General features: G+C 48.5%; 2 protein-coding genes across 7 annotated transcripts; both read left to right on the top strand.

Moving 5' to 3' along the window:
• Positions 1-339: 339 nt before the first annotated feature.
• Positions 340-9,525, top strand: PIGO (phosphatidylinositol glycan anchor biosynthesis class O). Of its 4 annotated transcripts, none has more exons than XM_042914207.1 (11): positions 340-815; positions 1,564-2,103; positions 2,731-2,874; positions 3,061-3,184; positions 3,504-3,663; positions 3,870-4,049; positions 4,310-5,837; positions 6,445-6,651; positions 6,869-7,083; positions 7,696-7,766; positions 7,919-9,525. In XM_042914207.1, exons 2-11 carry the CDS (start codon positions 1,566-1,568, stop codon positions 8,046-8,048), a joined length of 3,297 nt encoding a protein of 1,098 aa, XP_042770141.1. In that variant the 5' UTR covers positions 340-815; positions 1,564-1,565; the 3' UTR covers positions 8,049-9,525. The 4 variants fall into 4 exon arrangements, with proteins under 4 accessions (XP_042770141.1, XP_042770139.1, XP_042770138.1 ...); XM_042914205.1 differs by having other exon boundaries at positions 340-1,027; XM_042914204.1 differs by having other exon boundaries at positions 340-2,103.
• Positions 9,526-13,703: 4,178 nt separating this feature from the next.
• On the top strand, positions 13,704-19,838 carry FANCG (FA complementation group G). Of its 3 annotated transcripts, none has more exons than XR_006196172.1 (14): positions 13,704-14,021; positions 14,227-14,317; positions 14,707-14,838; positions 15,071-15,273; positions 15,731-15,866; positions 16,030-16,160; positions 16,259-16,405; positions 16,530-16,681; positions 17,068-17,134; positions 17,396-17,685; positions 17,837-17,883; positions 18,077-18,232; positions 18,719-18,810; positions 18,964-19,056. XR_006196172.1 is itself a non-coding variant. In XM_042914213.1 (14 exons), the coding sequence occupies exons 1-14, from the start codon at positions 13,821-13,823 to the stop codon at positions 19,070-19,072; spliced, it is 1,839 nt and encodes a 612-aa protein (XP_042770147.1). In that variant the 5' UTR covers positions 13,704-13,820; the 3' UTR covers positions 19,073-19,838. The 3 variants fall into 3 exon arrangements, 2 of the variants coding, with proteins under 2 accessions (XP_042770147.1, XP_042770146.1); XM_042914213.1 differs by having other exon boundaries at positions 17,543-17,685; positions 18,687-18,810; positions 18,964-19,838; XM_042914212.1 differs by having other exon boundaries at positions 18,687-18,810; positions 18,964-19,838.
• Positions 19,839-20,429: the final 591 nt, after the last annotated feature.

The raw sequence follows: 20,429 nt of genomic DNA, 5'->3' as shown, positions 1-20,429 counted from the left end.
GCCACCCAGGCACCCCTATCCTTTTCCCATTTTAAAATTTTATTTTTATTTACTTACTTACTTTTTAAAATGTTAATTCATTTATTTGGGGGGGGGGGGGGGAGAGAATAGGGGAGGGGCAGAGAGACAATCCCAAGCAGGCTCTGCACTGCCAGCACAGAGCTCAATGCAGGACTAGATCCCATGAACCAGTAGACCAGGACCCCAGCCAAAACCAAGAGTCAGATGCTCAACTGACTGAGCCACCCAGTCACCTTAATAAGTCACCCTTATTTTTATTTTTTTAAAGTAGGCTCTATGCCCAACGTGGGGCTTGAACTCATGACCCCAAGATGAAGAGTTGCATGCTCTACCAACTGAGCCAGCCAGATGCGCCTACCTTTGCTCATTTTTAAATTGGATTATCTTTTGGATTATTGAGTTGGAAGATCCAGTGAAAGACATGAAGAGGAGGAATAATAAAACCTATCGGTGTCAGCTAAGCAAGTAGAAAATAAATATTATTTATCCCTATTTTACAGATGAGGTAATGCCCAATAATGCCAGTGAGTGGCAGAGCTAGGATTCAAGCTAAGTTTGATTCCAAAAGGCCAGCTCTTAACCTTAACCAAGAATGACCAGTGGTTCACTGAGTTGTAGCTTTGTTCCTTGCCCCTAATTCCCCTAAACTACAGACCTGCGTTCCTTTAGGAACCTCCTCGGAGGCGCCAGCAGATGGCGATGGGGCCCCTGTGGGCCGCTCTGTCCGGCCCGCGTCTGTCTATGGTACCACCAGTGCGCAGGCGTAGCCTCTGCGCTTCCGGGCGCCTTTCAAGGTGAGCCAGGGTCTCCGAGAACCTACTCCCTACTCCTCAGTCCCTTTTCCCGAATCAAACCATCCCCCGCAGCTCGCAGCCGGCTAAGTACCGGAGCCAGGGTGCCCAGGAGATGGCCAGGTAGCCACCAGAGGAGGCAGAGCTGTTCTGACGTGTGGGTCCCGGCGAGGCCCACCGGCCGTAGACCCCGCGACTCTGCTTTGCTGCGCGGGGTAGGTCGTGACTCTGGTTGGTCTCCTGGCGATCCTGGCCTTCCAGAAGCGGAGCGTGACTCCTCCCCTTGGTCCTCTTGGTCTCCACCAGGCGGCGCCGTCATTCCGGCCCAGGTTCCCCTGCGCTGCGAGCCCTGGGCACCCCAAGGGTGTTGAGATTGGCAAGGAGAGAGGCGGAGAAATGAGCTGTCAGAGAGCAGTGTACCACTTGAAATAAGTTTCCCTCGTGGACTGTGCTTTTCATCATTAGAATCTCCTGGAGTACATGTGCAAATCCCTATGCTCCACCCCGAAAGATCCCGATTCAGTAGATCTGGGGTGGGGCCTGGAAATCAGCATTTTAAACAGCTGCTCCAGGTTGATGCCCGTAATCTGCGGACCTCACCTTCAGAAACACCGGTGTAACTGGTGGAGAGGAACATTGCATTGGGTTGGCTATGGGGCTGTTTATCTTCTGGAAGGCTTCCAAGAGGAAGTGATTCTAGCTTGGCTTTGTATTGAGGGACCAGAATATCCATTGGTTCTTTACCCCACAGTGATGAACTCCCTGCCCGCTACCAGCAGGATGCAGAAGATCTCAGTGCTGCTCTTCCTGGCCTGGGTCGGCTTCCTCTTCTACGCTGGCATTGCCCTCTTCACCAGTGGTTTCCTGCTCACCCGTTTGGAGCTCACCAACCATAGCAGCTGCCAAGAGCCCCCAGGCCCTGGGTCCCTGCCATGGGGAAGCCAAGGGAAACCCGGGGCCTGCTGGATGCCTTCTCGATTCTCTCGGCTTGTGTTGGTGCTAATAGATGCTCTGCGATTTGACTTTGCCCAGCCCCAGCACTCACATGGGCCTGGGGAACCTCCTGTCTCTCTGCCCTTCCTGGGTAAACTGGACTATTTGCAGAGGATCCTGGAGATTCAGCCCCACCATGCCAGGCTCTACCAGTCTAAGGCTGATCCCCCCACCACCACCATGCAGCGCCTCAAGGCCCTCACCACTGGCTCACTGCCTACCTTTATTGATGCTGGCAGTAACTTTGCCAGCTATGCCATAGTGGAAGACAATCTCATTAAGCAGCTTGCCAGTGCAGGTTAGTTTGGGCCTCTTTAGAGTCCAAGAGTACCTTAGCAGATTTTGTCTTTAGAAGTCAGAGAACCAGAACTTTGGGTGTCCAGCTGCTTGCTAGACTATGCTGTGGGAGGACAGGGGAAGAGAAAGAGACCAGGGCCCTGCATGCAGCAAGTAGGGGTCTGGGCTTTGTCCTTCTGGAGTTTCTAGTCTGCATGGAATGTTGGTTTTATTTAGGGGGAGCTCTCAGTAAGGGGCAGTGGAGAGATGAGGAGAAGATGTGAATCCTGTTATTCTCACAAGTGAGAAAGCAGAGAGTCAGTCCATGCCCTGTCCACTCACTGATTTGGAAAATGTAACATATACCCAGGAAAGACAGATAAGCAAAGATAGCCAAGAATTGGGAATTAGCAGAGCCTTTTGTAGAAACAAGAAGTGAAAAGTCTTGTTATTGGGGAAAGTATGGTTAACAGGGAAAGCTTCTTGGCAGAAAATCTTAGGCCTTGAAAGATAAAGAGTTGTTGGATGAAATTGCTGTCCCTTCGAGTGCATGGTTGAGATTTCTGACGAGTCTTTAAAGGTCCCCGTCTTCTTTTTACCCCTGCCTTGACTCCTGCTCAGGCTGTGACCCACTCTCATGTCCCTGCAGGAAGGCGTGTGGTCTTCATGGGAGATGATACCTGGAAAGATCTTTTTCCTGGAGTTTTCTCTCAAGCTTTCTTCTTCCCATCTTTCAATGTGAGAGACCTGCACACAGTGGACAATGGCATCCTGGAACACCTCTACCCAACCAGTGAGCATTGGGCCAGAGGCAGGTCTGACTAAGATTAGGAGCTGGGGAGGGTTGCTTCAGGTCACAAATTCTGACCCTCCCATGGGTGCAGTGGCCTGGGCTTATGTCCCTTGATAGATTGTCAAAAGCTGGCTGGGGTTGAGGAGTGGCCTTAGTCCCCTGTGCTCAGTGTTCTTCCTTTCACAGTGGACAGTAGTGAATGGGATATGCTGATTGCTCACTTCCTGGGTGTGGATCACTGTGGCCACAAGCATGGCCCTCACCACCCTGAAATGGCCAAGAAACTTAGCCAAATGGACCAGGTGATCCAGTGAGTGTGGGTTATTGGCTGGGGGAGTGGGTTTGTGTCTGAGAATCTCAGGATATATTGGCCCAAGAGAAAAAGTCTTTATCTTGGAGCCTCTTTCCTTGCTGAATTCTGTCTTTTCTAGGCCTTTCTTTTGAAGCTAGGAGCCTCATTCATCTTGAGTGACTCAGCATGTGGCTTTGGGCAGTAGGGTTGTGAATGAAGAGGTATCTCTTTGCCAAATGTCTAAGCCCTCCTGTTGGAAGTTATGGCTGGGGGTAAATGGGTCTCCAAGGAAAATCTTCATCCATTCCTACCCCCTGACATATTTCTTGGCCTTCAGGGGACTTGTGGATCGTCTGGAGAATGACACACTGCTGGTGGTGATTGGGGACCATGGAATGACCATGACTGGGGACCACGGAGGGGATAGTGAGCTGGAGATCTCAGCTGCACTTTTTCTGTACAGTCCCACAGCTCTCTTTCCCAGTGCCCTACCACAGGTGAGGTCTGGGGTGTGCTTTGTCGGATCTCCTGGTATTCATCCTCATCAAGATCACAGCATTCTTGTGGATCCCTCCACTTTAGATCCCCAAATTCTTTACCCTGGGCATTCCCCATCCATTTCCTACCTAGGTCCCTGTCTTCCATTCGAAATCCCGATCTCAGCTTTGTGGTGAACCCATTGGCCCCTCTCCTTTTCCTTTAGGAGCCGGAGATAGTTCCTCAAATCAACCTTGTACCTACGCTGGCCCTGCTGCTGGGCCTGCCCATTCCATTTGGGAACATCGGGGAGGTAATGGTTGAGCTGTTCTCAGTGGTTGAAGACCCCCAGCCTCACTCCTCTGCTCTGGCCCAAGCCTCAGCTCTTCATCTCAATGCCCAGCAGGTAGGTGATGGGTTGGGTTTCCAGGTGATAGAGCTAGGGTGGGCATGGGAGAAGCATAATGATCACTTCATTGTCCTTTGTTCATTTTTAATCCCACTGTCCATAGCCATGTCCTCCTTCATTATCCCTCACTTCCCCCCTGTCTGGGACAGAGTTTGGGTCCCTGTTTTCCAGATACCTGCTTTGGTAACACTAACCCTTGCCTCTGTCCCGGTTTATGTCTTTGATGTGTTCCCTTGGCCTCTGACCATTTTTGCCAGGTATCCCGATTTCTTCACACCTACTCAGCTGCTGCTCAGGACCTTCAAATTAAGGAGCTTCATCGACTGCAGAACCTCTTCTCCAAGGCCTCTGCTGACTACCAGCGGCTTCTGCAAAGCCCCCAGGGGGCTGAGGCAGCACTACAGACTGTGATTACTGAGCTGCAGCAGTTCCTGCGGGGAGTTCGGGCCATGTGCATTGAGTCTTGGGCTCGTTTCTCTTTGGTTCGCATGGCAGGGGGTGCTGCTCTCATGGCTGCTGCCTGTTTTCTTTGCTTGCTGGTATCCCAGTGGGTAACATCCCCAGGCTTCTACTTCTGCCCCCTCCTCCTAACACCCATGGCCTATGGTCTGGCTGGTGCCATAGTGTGTGCTGGACTCCTGACAGCTACCGGACTGAAGCCGGATCCAGTGGTCCTAGGGGCCATGGCTGCAGTGGGCTCACTCCTGCCTTTTTTGTGGAAAGCGTGGGCTGGCTGGGGGTCCAAGAGGCCCCCAGCAGCCCTACTGCCCATCCCTGGGCCTGTTCTGTTATTCCTGCTCATTCGTTTTGCTGCTTTCTTCTCTGACAGTTTTGTTGTAGCTGAGGCCAGGGCCACCCCCTTCCTTTTGGGCTCATTCATCTTGCTCCTGGTTGCCCAACTTCACTGGGAGGGCAAGCTGCTGCCACCTAAGCTTCTCACAATACCCCGCTTTTGCCTTTCGGCCTCAACAGGCCCGCCACGGCACAATGGCACACATGCCCTGGGACTTGGAGTTGGGTTGCTTTTATGTATAAGGCTAGCTGGACTTTTTCATCGGTGCCCTGAAGAGACACCTGCTTGCCATTCCTCTCCCTGGCTGAGTCCCTTGGCATCCATGGTGGGTGGTCGAGCCAAGAATTTGTGGTATGGAGCTTGTGTGGGGGCTTTGGTAGCCCTGTTAGTTGCTGTGCGCCTGTGGCTTCGCCGCTATAGTAACCTCAAGAGCCCTGAGCCCTCTGTGCTCTTTGTGCGCTGGGGGCTGCCCTTAATGGTACTAGGCACTGCCGCTTACTGGGCATTGGCATCAGGAGCAGATGAAGCACCCCCACGTCTCCGGGCCCTGGTTGCTGGAGCATCAGTTGTGCTGCCCAGGGCTGTGGCAGGATTGGCTGCTTCAGGGCTCATGCTGCTGCTCTGGAGGCCTGTGACAGTGCTAGTGAAGGCTACAACAGGTGCTCCAAGGACCAGGACTGTCCTCACTCCCTTCTCAGGCCCCCCAACTTCTCGCGCTGACCTGGATTATGTGGTTCCTCAAATCTACCGACATATGCAGGAGGAGTTCCGGGGCCGTCTAGAGAGGACCAAATCCCAGGGCCCCTTGACTGTGGCAGCTTATCAGTTGGGGAGTGTCTACTCAGCTGCTATGGTCACAGCTCTCACCCTTTTGGCCTTCCCACTTCTGCTTTTGCATGCAGAACGCATTAGCCTTGTGTTCCTGCTTCTGTTTCTGCAGAGCTTCCTTCTCCTGCATCTGCTTGCTGCTGGGATATCCATCACCACCCCTGGTAAATACATTTCTCAGCCCTGGTTCATCCAAGGACAGTAGTGATGTGACTTCGGCCCCTCTTGTTTTCAGGGAGGTGTTGCTCCTCAGATTCTTCACACGGTTGGGAGGGTTCTCCAGATGTCCTCTTATCTGCTGTAGCCAAGCTAATTGATCCCTCCCACTGGCTCTCAAGGCCAGCAAGGTTCATGGAGGAGACAGACAGGAGTACTCCAAGACTCATTTCTTTTTTTTTTTTTTTTCCAAGACTCATTTCTTATGGAAATGCTGCATCTTCATGAGTGCATTTCCTGATTTTCCAGTGATGGGAGTGGTGAATTATGAGTATGTGATGTCAACAGTGAGCTGTGCATATATGAGAGAGAGAAAGAGATAGATCATAGTTGAAATGTTCAGATTTAGAGTAACGGGGACTTAGTGCCACAGAGGGAATTAGAATAACAGAGTGTTGAATGTAAAGAGGTTGGATGATTGGCATGTGCAAGTGTGTGTGTCTGTGTGTGTGTGTGTGTATAGCACTGAAGTAGTAGGAGTATATGATCATGAGGCAGTAGGCTATGGATTAGAGAATGGGATGTGACTGTGAAAAGGTATATCTCTTCCCCCAGGTCCTTTTACTGTGCCATGGCAGGCAGTTTCTGCCTGGGCCCTCATGGCCACACAGACGTTCTACTCCACGGGCCACCAGCCTGTCTTTCCAGCCATTCATTGGCACGCAGCCTTCGTGGGATTCCCAGAGGGTCATGGTTCCTCCACCTGGCTGCCTGCTCTGCTGGTGGGAGCCAACACCTTTGCCTCCCATCTCCTCTTTGCAGGTAACTCCTCATTCCTCTCTTGCTTCCCTTGTTTACTCTGAATTTGTGGAAAGAAAAGAAAGTCCTGGATTTGTGTGGGGAGATGTGATTTTGTTGGATCTTTGGCACCCCTTGGCCAATGGTAATTGGAGCCTCAGTCAACTAGGGTGGTTGGGGGCCAGGGTGGCCTGGTCCCTGGGTCCTCCATTGATTCTAGTCCTGCCTTCCTCTGAGGCAGTAGGTTGCCCATTGCTTCTGCTCTGGCCCTTCCTATGTGAGAGTCAAGGACCCCGGAAGAAGTGGCATCCCCTAGGGAATGAAACTGAATCCAGAGTCAAGCCTGAGGAGGAGGAGGAGCCACTGATGGAGATGCGGCTCCGGGATGCGCCTCATCACTTCAATGCAGCACTGCTGCAGCTGGGCCTCAAGTACTTCTTTGTCCTTGGTATTCAGGTAGGTACAGGGAGAGATCACAGGGTTAGTGACCTTTTCTCATGTGTGTACATCACATTCTTTTTTTCATACTTTACCAAAACCCTAGGAGACAGCCTTGACTGAAGTACAGTTAAGAAAAATAGTTGCCCAAGGCCAGTGGCCTCAAGTGGTTATATTGAGACTTAGACCTGAGTCTCCTTAATCCTAGTCATGGATTGTTTCCTCTCTACAAGCTAGATCTGGACTCTGCTGGTTGCATTTGGGGATTCCTCCATTAGTGGACAGACTGGAAAAACTGAGGTGATGGCCAGGATTCTTTCCCAGGCTGTGGTCATGGATCTTCTTTCCCTTCAGAGGCAGAAGGTGTGACTCTGACATTTTCCTCCACCCTGGAAGGCAGAGCCTGAGTATAAGCACAGATGGATAGTGCTTGCTCAAGGTCACACAGTGAGTCATGGTGAGGCCAGGAAAAGAATTAGGTCTCCCAATTCCTCATCTAGGGTTTTTTTTTCACTGACATGCGCTAGTTTCCTACTCCTCCCATTCTTCATAGGGGCCTATAGCACTTCTCCCTTTGACCTGCTTCTTCTCCCCTTCCCAAATAACTTGACCTTTCGTATCCTTTCTTAGATTCTGGCCTGTGCCTTGGCAGCCTCCATCCTCCGCAGGCATCTCATGGTCTGGAAGGTGTTTGCTCCCAAGTGAGTGGATTTGCTTGAGAAGTATTGGCATTGGGGTGGGTAAGCTTGGATGAAAGAATGAACATCAGGGCGGGCAGGTTTTGTCTCATCAGGGAAAAGGCCTCCAGATCTACTTTCAGTGTCCCCTGAGAATTCTCCACATTTCTTTGCAGGTTCATTTTTGAGGCTGTGGGCTTCATTGTGAGCAGCGTGGGACTTTTCCTGGGCATAGCTTTGGTGATGCGAGTGGATGGTGCTGTGAGCTCCTGGTTCAGGCAGCTAGTTCTGGCCCAACAGAGGTAGCCTAGGCTGCAAGTGCTGGCTTTGTGGCCACAGGGAGAGCTGAAGAACAATCTCGCCTGGCCTATACAGGTGCTGGATCATCTGCAAGAGAGGCTTAGCCACACTTCTTACCACCATGCAGCCAGGAGCTACTGACATCTGGGACTTCGTTATTTTATAATTCAAAATCATAGTGGGGCATGGTCCCTAACTGCTGCTTTGAATGCATCTAAGGGACTGGAGGGTTGTCTCCAAAGTAGAATAAAATAATAATGTAAATATGTGTGTCTGAGAGGTGGGGGAGTCCCCACTGTCCTACAGGGACTAGGAAGAGGGTCACTCTCCCCTCCTATGAGGCACAGATGGCATCAGCCATCTTGTGCAGACCTGGCTACACCTGAAAACTTTTGGGAAGTGGTTGGAGTTGTCTGAATTCACTTCTACTTCTTCCCAAATCACTCCTGTTATCCCACCGGCTTTTTTTTTTTTTTTCATGTAACATGTTTTATTAAATTCTTCTGCTAATAGCAGAGATGGCTGAAAAGCACAGGCAACATGGAGTACACAAACCCACTGTCTAAAGCCCCAAACAGTGTTGCATTCCCTCCTCTGTTGTGTTCTTTCGCGCTAGAACACCCTTTGCCCTTTGCTTCTGTGGAGGCCAGGAGGCCACCCTAGTTTTCCAACCTTTGCTGCCATTTATCAGACCTAATTGCCCATCTTACATAGCATTCCATCTTGTCCTATTGATTATTCCTGACTTGGAGCCAAAACTATATAAATTTAATGCATGTCTCTTATGTTCTTCATCCACCTCACTACTATGTAAGATTGAAGTACTGGTGGCAAATTCTCATGGAAATGTCCATCAAAGGAGGGGGAGGGGAAGACCCTGAGGAGAAGGGTCAGGACTGGGATTTGATGTTTGATAATGCCCAGGACAAGTGATGGTGAAGTAAAGGCATTCACCACTGTGGCAGCTAAAGGAAGAGTTGGAGTTATTGTGGCTAATAGTCTCTAATGCTACAGAGATCAAACAAAGATAAGTTCATACTGTTTCAGGCAGTTAGAGGATAGGACATTGGTAACCCTGGCAGGAATAGATTTAATAATGTAAGAGAAGTTAGGCCCCAGCTAAAACTGTAAGATGAATTAGATCCCTTCCCTTTCCTTAATCTGGGGGACACTATTCCCAAGCATCATTTAATAAGCAGACAATGCCTCTGTGAGAAGAAAAGACCCTTTCCCATCCCTAGCACCCATGGGAAGGATTTCAGAGCCTAGTCCCTCATCTTGTCTTAGTCAGGTTCCCCCCAATCCCGTTCCTTTTTTGCAGAGAGCCTCCTTCCCTGGAGCCTAAGGAAAATCTTTTCTTAGTACCATTGGCTATTTCCTCTTCTGATCTAACTACAAGATCCTTTTAGAGAAAGATCTGTTAAAAATTCTTGGGGCACCTGAGTGGCTTAGTTGAACATCTGACTCTTGATTTCTGCTCAGGTCATGATCCCAGGGTTGTGGTATCGAGCCCCATGAGCACCCCTGCTTAACATTCTCTTCCCCCTCTGCCCTTCTCCCCTGCTTGTGCGCTCTCTCTCTCTCTCTCTCTCAAGAAAAAAAAAAATCTCATTTCTGCTTCTCACTTGACATCAAAGACCCCATTACACACTAACTTATTGTTTGTTGTGTTGTGTTGTTTTGTTTTGTTCTGAGAGAGAGTGTATGTGTGAACTGGGGAGGGGCAGGGGGAGAGGGAGAGAGAATATTAATCAGGATCCATGTTCAGCTCTGAGCTCTTTGCAGGGCTCTATCCCATCACCCTGGGATCATGACCTGAGCCAAAATTGAGAGTTGGATGCTTAACTAACTGAACCACCCAGGCGCCCAACTTTTTTGTTTTGTTTTGTTTTAGAGAGCTTTATTGAGGTACAATTTACCATAAAATCCAGCCATTTAAAGTGCACAATTTTGGGTGCCTGGATGGCTCGGTCAGTTAAGCATCTGACTCAATTTCGGCTCAGGTCATGATCTCACAGTTGTGAGATCGAGCCCAGTGTTGGGCTCAGCGCCGGGCATGGAGTTTGCCTAAGATTCATTCTCTCCCTCTCCCTCTGCCTTTCCACCACGCACCCTCTCTCTCTCTCTCTCTCAAAAAAAAAAAAAAAAAAAAAAAAAAATAGTGCACAATTCAATAATTGTATATTCACAGAATTGTGCAACCATCATCACAGTTAATTTTAGAATGTTTTCATCACCCCAAAAAGAAACTCCATACTCTTTCCTATTACCCTCCAAACCTCCCTACATCCATCCCTAACCCGAGGCAACCACTAATCTGCCTTCTGACTATATTCGCCTATTTTGGACATTTCATATAAATGGAATGTTATAATATGTGGCCTTTTCTGGCTTTTACTCAGCCTAATGTTTTCAAGGTTCATCCACGTTGCAGTACATATGAGTATTTCATTTCTTTCTTATGGCCAAATAATGTTCCATTGTATGGATATATCAATTTTGTTTATTCATTCATCCATTGATGGACATTTGGGTTCTTTGCACCTTTTGGTTATTATGAATAATGCTGCTATGACCATCCATATACAAGTTTTGTTTGGACATAAGTTTTCATTTCTTTTTCACTTATACCTAGTGGTATATTGTGGAATTGCTAGGTCCTATTGTAAATCCGTGTTTAACGTTTTGAAGAACTGCCAGTTTGTTTTCCAAGGCCACTGCACCATTTAATATTCCCATTACTAGTGTGTATGAGGGTACCAATTTCTTCACATTCATGCCTTTACTTACTATTAACTATTTTTTATTTAACCATCCTATCAGGTGTGAAACGGAAAAATTGTGTTTTTGGTTTGCATGTCCTTGATGACTAGTGATATTGAGCATTTTTCTTATGCTTATTGGAGAACTGTCCATTCAGGATCTTTCTCTGTTTATTAATTGGGTCTTATTTTTACTTTTGAGTTATAACGTTGTTTATATATTCTAGATAGAAATCCCTTGTCAGATATATGATCTGCAAATATTTATCCTTTTGTGGATTGTCTTTTTTTTTTAAAAGGCAGGCACCACACCCAAGGTGGGGCTTGAACTCATGACCCTGAGATCAAGAGTTATATGCTCTACCAAGTGAGGCAGCCACCCCAGGCATTTCATTTTCTTGATAGCATTCTTTGAGGCACAAACTTTTTAAATTTCGATGAAGTCCAGTTCATCCTATTTTTCTTTTGTTGCTTGTGCTTTTTGGCTTCAAATGTAAAAAATCTTATCTAGTGCCACGATTCAGTTATAGAAATTTTTATCACTCTCACAAAGTCCCTATACTTTCTTTACAATGAATTCCCAAATTCACCCTAGGCCAATGATATGTTTTAGTTTTTCTAAATTTGCCTTTTATGGACATTTCATACAAATGGAATCATCAAATATGTGGTCTTTTGGTCTGGTTTCTTTGACTTAGAATATTTTTGAGGTTCATCCATGTTGATGCATGTATCAGTTTTTGCCCCTTTTTATTGCTGAGTCATATTCCGTTGTATGGCTATGATCAGCCAATGGACATTTGGATTGTTTTTAGTTTTATTTAGCTATTATGAATATTTTTGTAGCTGCTTTGAGTATTTGCATACCAGTCTTGGTGTAGACATAAGTTGTTGGGTTTTTTTGTTTTTTGAGAGATAGAGGGCGCAAGTGAGCAAGGGGCAGAGAGAGAGAGAGAGAGAGAGAGAGAGGGAGGGGGGGGAGAGAGAGAGAGAGAGAGAGAGAGAGAGAGAGAGAAAGAAAGAAAGAAAGAAAGAAATTGGGCTAACCCTAACTGGGGCTCAAGCTTACCAGATGCAGGACTCGAACTCACAAACAGTGAGATCATGACCTGAGCCAAAGTCAGATGCTTAACTGACTGAGCCACCCAGGAGCCCTTGTTTTTCTTTCTTGAGAGGATTCCTTGGAGTGGAATTGCTGTATGATTTACTTTTTTAGAAATTGCCAAACTGTTTTCTAAGGTATCTATAATGTTTTATATTCCCACTAAGTATGAAGGTTTTAGTTTCTCCACATCCTCACTAACATTTGGTATTATCTGTTTTGTTTTGTTTTGGTGGTGGTGTTTCGTTTTGTTTTGTTTTTTAAGTAGGTTCCACACCCAATGTGGGGCTGGAACTAAGACCTTGAGATCAAGAGTTGCATGCTGTACTGACTCTGCCAGCCAGGCACTTTTGGTATTCTCTGTTTTTGTTTTTGTTTTTGTTTTTTTGTTTTGTTTTATTTTATTTTATTTTGGTAATAGTTTATTTTATTTTTGAGAGAGATAGAGTGTGAGCGGGAGAAGGGCAGAGAGAGACACACAGAATCCGAAGCCAGCTCCAGGCTCTGAGCTGTCAGCACAGAGCCAGATGCAGGACTCGAACCCACGAACCGTGAGATCATGACCTGAGTGCCCCTGTGTTTTATTATTGTAACTATGAGTGTACGTGTATAATGGTGTCTCAGGATTTTAATTTGCATTTCCTTGATAGCTAATGATGTTGATCATCTTTTTACGTGCTGCTTAGCCATTCATGTATTTTTTTTTTTTTTTGGTAAAATGTCTATTCATATTTTTCTGTCTTAAAATGGTTTAAATTATTTTTATTTTTGAGCTTTGAGAGTTATGTATTGTGGATAGAGATCTGCTATGTGTATGCTCTGCAAATAATTTCTCCACTTTATGATTTTTCTTTGAATTTTCTTGATGGTGCCTTTTTGTAGCACAAGTTTTGTTTTTGTTTTTAAGTTTATTTCTTTTGAGAAAGAGGTGCGTGGGCTGGGAGGGGCAGAGAGAGAGATAATCCAAAGCAGGCTCTGCACCAGTAGCCCAGAGCCCTACCCAGGGCTCCACTTCACCAACCTGAGATCATGACCTGAGCTGAAACTAAGAGTCTGATGTTTAACCACTGAAATACCCAGGCGCCCCAGAGGTGTTTGTTTTTGTTTTGCCCTCAGAGTTTTTAATGTTAATAAAGTTCAACTTATCCATATTGAGTTGATTTTATCTCTGGTAAGGGTCACAGTTTTGTTTTTATATATGGATATCCAAGTCTCCTGGGTCCATTTGTTGAAAGATTCAGAGGTACCTTTGAGCAGTGTGTCCTGCTCAAGCCTAGGGCTTCCATGGCCAGCAGTCAGACTGCACGAGGTTGAGCAGAATGTGGTAGCGTGTTAGTGCTCTGTGGTGAGCAAAGAAAGGAAGGGTTGTTGACCAAAAGCCTTGGTCTCCTTTCAGTTGCTTTTGGAAATAACTTTGCGCCATGGCTGGCATTTTTGTGGCTGCTTTCGGCCGTACTACGCTTCCCAGCATGCACTGCTCCGGCCTCCTTTGTGCGGGGCGGCGCCAAGCCAGACCGACCTAGGAGTTTGGCTGCGAGGGAAGGGCTGAGCCACGGGTTTTGGTACCGAGATCGATTTCTCAGGGTTTTGGCCTTCCTGAGAGACTAGCAAGCTGAACCTTAAGAAGTACTACCTCTCCACTCAGACACACTCCCATCCTCTGACCCGCCTTAGCCTCCCTCTTGGTTTGGGCCCTGACTCGTTTCTTCTTCGAGTTTCCCGCGGGGACTAACCCTTGAAGACGACCAACCGCAGCCGAGATTTTGACGGCCTGGCCAACCAGAGACAAGGTGGAAGAGGCGGGGGTGGGAGCCCGCACAGCGTCCGGGAGAGAGTTTTTCCGTTTCCATTTTTCGCGTAGGGGGTGAGCCGCCCCTCCTGGGGCCCTAAGGGGAGCAAGGGAGTCACGGGGGAATGCAGAAGCGCACGGACCTTTCCTCGCTCGGGTGGGGACCTCGGCGAGGCCGGGCTTACCTTTCAGCAGCACCCTCCAGGGGTCTGGGCCCAGCCTCTGCAACCTTGTCGCACCAGACCCCTCTGGGCTCCTCAGGACTACACGCCAGCTGCCTAGACCTGTGGAGGGAAAAGAATGACCAGCTAGTTCGACAGGCCAAGGTAACGTGGTTGCTGGGACCCTTGCTTTGCAGCCCCAAAATATCAGAAGGAGGGTTTCCCGTGGATTTACCCCAGCTGACGGGAGGTATTGAGTTTGACCTTCCCCCAGGAGCCAGAAATGACTGGAGAAAGACATCCTTTGCCATTGTTGCAACGGGAGAAATAAGGATTGATCCTCAGTGATACCCCATTCCACATTTCGTAGGTGGCTCAGGACTCGCGTCAGTTTCTGAGAGGACAGCAGCTGGCCCAAGATGTGCTGGAAGGATTCAGGGGACTCCTGCATAGCCTGCAGGGTAAGCAGGATCCTCCTCAGGACGGTCAGTTATCCTTCTCCACAGCCAGAGACCAGTTCTGCATTTCTGGGATTGAGAAAATTACTCAGGGGGCAGGGAATCCTGTTTAAGGCACAGACAAGACTGAAATGGAATTCTCTTTGGTACAGATGAATCTCTGAGCCCTGCCATGCCCCCTCCCTCACTTCCCCTCACTCCCCAGCATTTGAAGAAATGGTCTCCAGGATGGTCCAATCTGAAGAACTTTCTGCCCTTTCCAAATTCTGTACAAAGGGTGATTCTTTATTGAGGCCATTTTGGTTGGGGTGATGTGATCTTTGGGTTTGGATCTTATCTGGGAAATCTTTCCTGGGAAAGTGGTCAGTGAGATCAGCATGTGTTTGCTTCAGGTCTCCCTGCAGCTGTTCCTGTTCTCCCCTTGGAATTGACTGTTACCTGCAATTTCATTACCATGAAGGCAAGCCTGGCCCAGGGTTTCACTGAAAACCAAGCACAGGATATCCAACAGAGCCTGGAGAGAGGTGAGGGCTAGAGATTGCTTTCCATATCCCTGCCAGCCTGTTTGGGTTTAAGTCCTTGCAAAGGGGATGAGAGGAGCAATAAAATCTGTTACCGCCAGGGAGAGAGATGCCCTTTTCTTATCCACCAGGTGCTCCTTAGCCCAGGAGCACCTTTGCGACCTTTGGGCTCCTGCAGAAAAAGGAAACCAGAGATGAAGTCCCAACCTCAGCTGTATGTGTGTATCTTCTACAGTGCTGGAGACCCAGAAGCAGCTTGGGCCCAGACTGGAATGTGGGCTCAGGGGGCTGTGGGACTCTGTTCTCCATTATTCCTCTGTTCTGCTGGAGCTACTCCCTGCCCTTCACCACCTGGCTGGCCTGCAGGCTGCCCTGTGGCTAAGTACTGACTGTCTTGGGGACCTGACCTTGCTGCTGCAGACCTTGAATGGTAACCAGGTAATGTGGGAAGTAACCTGTATCTAAGGGCCTCTTCCCTTCTTTCACCCCTCTCAGCTGCAGTAGCATCATTTTGTGCTGGGAAGTTCTGCTGGGTTGGTGGTCAGAAGACCTGGGTTCTCTCCAGGACTCTTGATGACCTTATTTTGCTTGGTCTCTCATTGGGGGGATTCTCTTGAGTGGTTTTTAAAATAGCTTAATGATCTTGGATAGGGTTAGGGCTTTTATGATCTTGCTGAAGTGTCCTCATGGGCTTATACTGAAGGAGAAGGTGCACTAGACCAGATCATCTGTGCCCCAAGTTTTTCTTCCTCCCTTTATCCTTGCTGTCTCTCTCTTAGAGTTGAGGGAATAGGAATCAGGAGGACCCTTGATTTCAAGGTCCAGCCAGGATAGACTGAGATAGGAGAAGAGGTGGTTATAGGCTTGGAGCTTCTGATCATCCTTCTTTCCTCAGAGTGAGGCCTCTGAGGATCTGCTGCACCTTCTGAAAACTTGGAGCCCCCCAGCTGAGGAGTCAGATGCTCCATTGACCTTGCAGGATGCCCGGGGCTTAAGGGATGTCCTTCTTACAGCTTCTGCCTATCGCCAAGGTCAGCTAGCAATCTGACTCATCCCTTCCTCCCCACTCCCTGTCTTGAGGAGTCCTTTGGCTCATACCTTCCTTGTCATGTCCCATTTAGCTCTGTGCTCTTGTTCCCTGTCATGCCCCTTGCCCTGTAGGCTTCTTTAAGTTTACACCCTGATTGCCCTCAGGCCTCCAGGAGTTGATCACAGGAAGCCTGCCCAAGGCATTGAGCAGCCTGCAAGAAGCAGCCTCAGGTCTGTGTCCACGGCCTGTGTTGGTCCAGGTGTACACAGTCCTGGGGACCTGTCTTCGTAAAATGGTACAGACAGTCTTAGGGTGGGTTGGGAAACCATGGGTGTTATGAATAGCTTTCTGCTTTGTGAGGTAGCTAAGGCTTGTGTTCTCTCACCCCTCTAGGGCAATCCACAAAGAGCTCTGCTGTACTTGGTTGCGGCCCTGAAAGGGGGATCACCCTGGGGTCCTCCGCTTCTGGAGGCTTCCAGGCTATATCAGCAACTGGGGAACACAGCAGCAGAGCTGGAGAGTCTGGAGCTGTTGGTTGATGTAAGGAACTGAAGATATGGGGATGGCTGAGGTGCTTGTATTAGGGAGAATAATCAAGTTGTAAATAGAAGGAAATATGGCTCCCAAAGATTATAGATATACTTTTTCTTTGTGTTCCTTTTAGGCCTTGAGTGTCACTCACAGTCCTGAAGCCCCCCAGCTTCTTATTGAAGTAGAGTTACTACTTCCCCAACCTAACCCAGCCTCACCCCTTCACTGTGGCACACAGAGCCAGGCCAAGTACCTGCTAGCAAGCCGATGCCTACAGATAGGAAGGTGAGGTTCCACTGCCTTGATCATCTGAGTTCTTCCCATTTCTGATGCCTTCCCTGGGATGTGACTCTGCTTCTGTTCTTTCGTATGGACAGTATGGACAAGTCAGTGGTAGGACATAGGTTCCCACTCTTCAGTCTCCTGCCTTGCTGATGGACCTGAACTTAGGACTCTTCACCCAGACACTAACTCCTATATCTTGAAAACTCTGAAATCTCCTCCCAGATCCATTCTGTAAGGAGGGTAGATCCATAGTGAGCTAGGATTGGAGTTCCAAGACCCCACTTTTCCTACTCCCCAGGGCCCTTGAGCATCCCTTTGTTAGCTATGAGCCTTTGGAGGGCCCTGCTAATGGCCTAATATGAAGTTCATGGGCTATGACTTCTTAGGGCAGAGGACGCTGCAGAGCATTACTTGGACCTGCTGGCTCTGTTGCTGGATGACTCTGAGCCAAAGGTGGGTATGTCTTCAAGGTTCTCTACAATAGGGTGGGAGGGTTGGAGTCTAACTTTGGAGTAGAGCAGGACTACTGTTTTCTCTTTTTTCTTCTGCTGTTCTGTCTGTCCAAGCTGCAAGGCCAAACTAGGAAGGTTCTCAGAATAAGTGGTCCAGGGTAGCAAGCAATGGGTGGTCTCCATGTAGTACCAGAGCCTGGTGAAGAGGTTGGGGATGGTGGCCAATGTCTCTTCAAGACACTGCATCCTCCTTCCACCCCAGTTCTCCCCACCCCCATCCCGTCCAGGGCCCTGCATGCCTGAGGTGTTCTTGGAGGCAGCAGCAGCACTGATCCAGGCAGGCCGAGCACAGGATGCCTTGACCGTATGTGAGGAGCTGCTCAGCCGCATGTCGTCTCTGCTTCCCAAGATGCCCCAGCTGTGGGAAGATGCCAGAAAAGGAACCAAGGAGTCACCACACTGTCTATCCTGGGTCTCTGCCACCTACCTGCTTCAGGGTCGAGCCTGGGTGCAGCTGGGGGCCCAAAAAGAAGCAATTAGTGAATTTAGCCGGTGAGCCCAGGAAGCCAACCAGGATCCTAGGGGAAGTGTGGAGGGATAATTTGCTGATTGGGACCTGAGTTGGTAAGCTCCATACTTACCTACTCATCCCAGAGTTATTGAGGTCGACTCCTCTTCATCCCTGTTCTTTGTCCCACTTCAGGTGCCTTGAGCTGCTCTTCCAAGCCACACCTAAGGACAAAGAACAAGGTGATCTAGACTCTCGGTTTTCCTCTTCCCTCTTGGAAGTGGGGGTGGTGAATGTGTTGCCTCTCCATGCGTCCTAGCCTACTATGAGGCTTAAAAGAAAGGAACTGCAGATACAAGAAGAGAAAGAGGAGTACTTGGGGTTTTGGTGACTGTGTAGCAGGGACACTCTTTTGACTTTGGGGATGGTCCCCAGGTCCTGCTTCCAGCTGTGAGCAGGGGTGTATGTCAGATGTGGCACTGCAACAGCTTCGGGTAGCCGCCCTGATTAGTCGTGGACTGCAATGGGTGGCCAGTGACCAAGATACTAAAGCCCTACAGGACTTCCTCCTCAGTGTGCAGATGTGCCCAGGTATGTATATTTGCATGACATCAGTTATGCCCAGATGCACAAGGACAGAGAGGCCCATGGGGGAGGTACTTGGGGATTAGTGGAAGAGTGATGTTCCCAGATAGAAGGGGATGAATGAGGTTGTACTGTATATACCTAGGGATATACCAGGTTTGAGAACACATGCAAGTGTATATGGAGGCCTCTCAGGAGTTTCTCAGTCTTCCCAGTGTCCTCAGACACAAAGACCAGAACCGTGCTGGGCATATGTTAGGGGGAAGCAGGGTCAGCTGAGCCCTTTGTCCTGGGCAGCTGTACCCAGGGATAGGAATGGTTGGGAATGAACTACTCTTGGTTCCATGTGTGAATGTAGACAAGATACTTTCTTGCTCTAGACTTCAGTTTCTTCTTTTATAAAATGATGCTTAAGGCTGTGTCAAATTCTAAGACTCCCTACTCTGGGGTGGGGCTATAGGTAATCGAGATGCTTCCTTTCACCTGCTTCAGACTCTGAGGAGGATGGATCGGAGGGATGAGGCCATTGCTCTCTGGTGGAGCCTGGAGGCCCAAGCTAAGTTGCCACAGGAGAATGCTGCATGGTGAGGCTGAGGCCTGTGGACTTGGGGCCAAGGGCATTTGGCATTCTGGAGTACTTGAGTCTATGGAGGGTGGTGGTGAATGAAAGGGAGGGAATGGCTGTCCAATTTTCTGCCTATCCTTTACCCTTAGACATCACTCTTTTTGCTCTCCAGGTCTCTCCCCCTGTTCCTAGAAACCTATTTGAGTTGGATTCGTTCCCCTGACCGTGAAACCCTTCTTGAGGAGTTTCAGACATCTCTGCTGGAACCTTGTGACCTGTAGCTGCCATGTTTTTAAAAGCCTGAACTGGGGCCCATTTCTCCATGGGGAGGGCTTTCTGCTTTACCAATTTTGGGGAATATGGGTGAAACTAATCATTCCTATATAAATCTGGCACTGAAGAGGTTGGTAGTAGTCTCGCCAAATTTGGCCTAGTTACTGCCATTCTGGTTTCAGAAGAAACCCTCCATGCCACCAAAAAGGCAATGACTTTGCTTATGATGCCTTTTTTCCTGTTTCTCCTTTTCTTTTGTTGAGTAAAATCTCATATTTATCTCTTGTTTGCCTGCTACATCTACTTGAGTGGGAAGACGCAGAGCTATCTGATTCAGTTGAGTGCTGGTTGTCTAAGATACCCTCTCCCAACATCGTCTACCTTATGAGGTTGAGTTCTTGGTGGAAGAAAGGGCTACAGGAATCCTTGCAGTGGCTTTGGTTCTTTCTGTTGCCTAAAAGCCACAGAGTCCCAAAGCCCAGGATCTGTGCAAGGTGACAGAATGAGTGGAGCTGGGTCTGGAAGGTGGTCTGGGTAGGCCTCTCGGGACAAGGGCAGGTATTTGAGTCTTAGAGGGGAGGGACAAGCATACCTCTGAGTCTGAGTGACTCCTCACTCCAACCCCAAATTCTAGAAATTTTGGATTTGACTAAGTCAACCATGTCTGTGTGGATATGGGGTGGAGGATTAATTAAATCAGCATGCTACCAAAGCTGATTATTTTATTATTTTTTTTAAAGTAGGCTCCACACCCAAAGTGGGGCTCAAACTCACCACTTGGAGATCAAGAGTCCCGTGTTCTACCAACTGATCCAGCCAGGTGCACACACCCCTCCTTTTTTCCCCAAAGCTGCTTATCGAATTTAGTCAGGTCTAGCTTGCATTTGGGGCCCAAGAACTTCAAGTCTCATAATGCAATTTTCTTGCTGCTTTGGGTTCTATTGAATCTACTGTGTGTTCTGCGGTTGAAGAACTGTAAAGCCTATAGGACTAGGGTTACCAGAGGGTGCCAAGACAATACAGTGGAGTGGATTAAGAGCTGAGGTGCTATTCAGACGGTTCAGAGTAGGGGTGGCTGGAACCAGCATTTTGAAGGAGGAAGGTGGGGGGTTAGGGTGGATCCTTAGATTTAGGAAGAAGATGGGTGTGTAGATTATCACTGCAACAGGACTAGACTAATGCAAGGGTTCAATCCATTGTGCCAGGTTCTTCAGCAGGATAAAATCAGGAGCCAATGAACTGGAGCCAAGTAGGAGAGTCCGCCTCCCAGGGATTAAAGGCTCTTCTTTCTCCAGTCGATCTGGCTCCGTCCTTTTCGTTGATTGGTCGCGAGTTCCAATCCGTCGAGGAAGCGTACCGCAGCGG

Source organism: Panthera leo, chromosome D4 (assembly GCF_018350215.1).
Source record: "Panthera leo isolate Ple1 chromosome D4, P.leo_Ple1_pat1.1, whole genome shotgun sequence".
In the NCBI taxonomy this organism is placed as follows: domain Eukaryota; kingdom Metazoa; phylum Chordata; class Mammalia; order Carnivora; family Felidae; genus Panthera; species Panthera leo.
Note: the sequence above shows the minus strand (reverse complement) of the source record. Positions and strands in the feature narration are given on the sequence as shown.

Excerpts from the sequence above, each read along its gene's own strand:
- FANCG (XM_042914212.1), top strand. The coding sequence starts at position 13,821 with ATGCAGAAGCGCACGGACCTTTCCTCGCTCGGGTGGGGACCTCGGCGA. Across the intron at positions 14,022-14,226 it reads AGCTAGTTCGACAGGCCAAG|GTGGCTCAGGACTCGCGTCA; the intron begins GTAACGTGGTTG and ends CACATTTCGTAG. Across the intron at positions 15,867-16,029 it reads AGCTTCTGCCTATCGCCAAG|GCCTCCAGGAGTTGATCACA; the intron begins GTCAGCTAGCAA and ends GATTGCCCTCAG.
- PIGO (XM_042914204.1), top strand. The coding sequence starts at position 1,293 with ATGTGCAAATCCCTATGCTCCACCCCGAAAGATCCCGATTCAGTAGAT. Across the intron at positions 4,050-4,309 it reads TTCATCTCAATGCCCAGCAG|GTATCCCGATTTCTTCACAC; the intron begins GTAGGTGATGGG and ends CATTTTTGCCAG. Across the intron at positions 6,652-6,868 it reads CTCCCATCTCCTCTTTGCAG|TAGGTTGCCCATTGCTTCTG; the intron begins GTAACTCCTCAT and ends CCTCTGAGGCAG.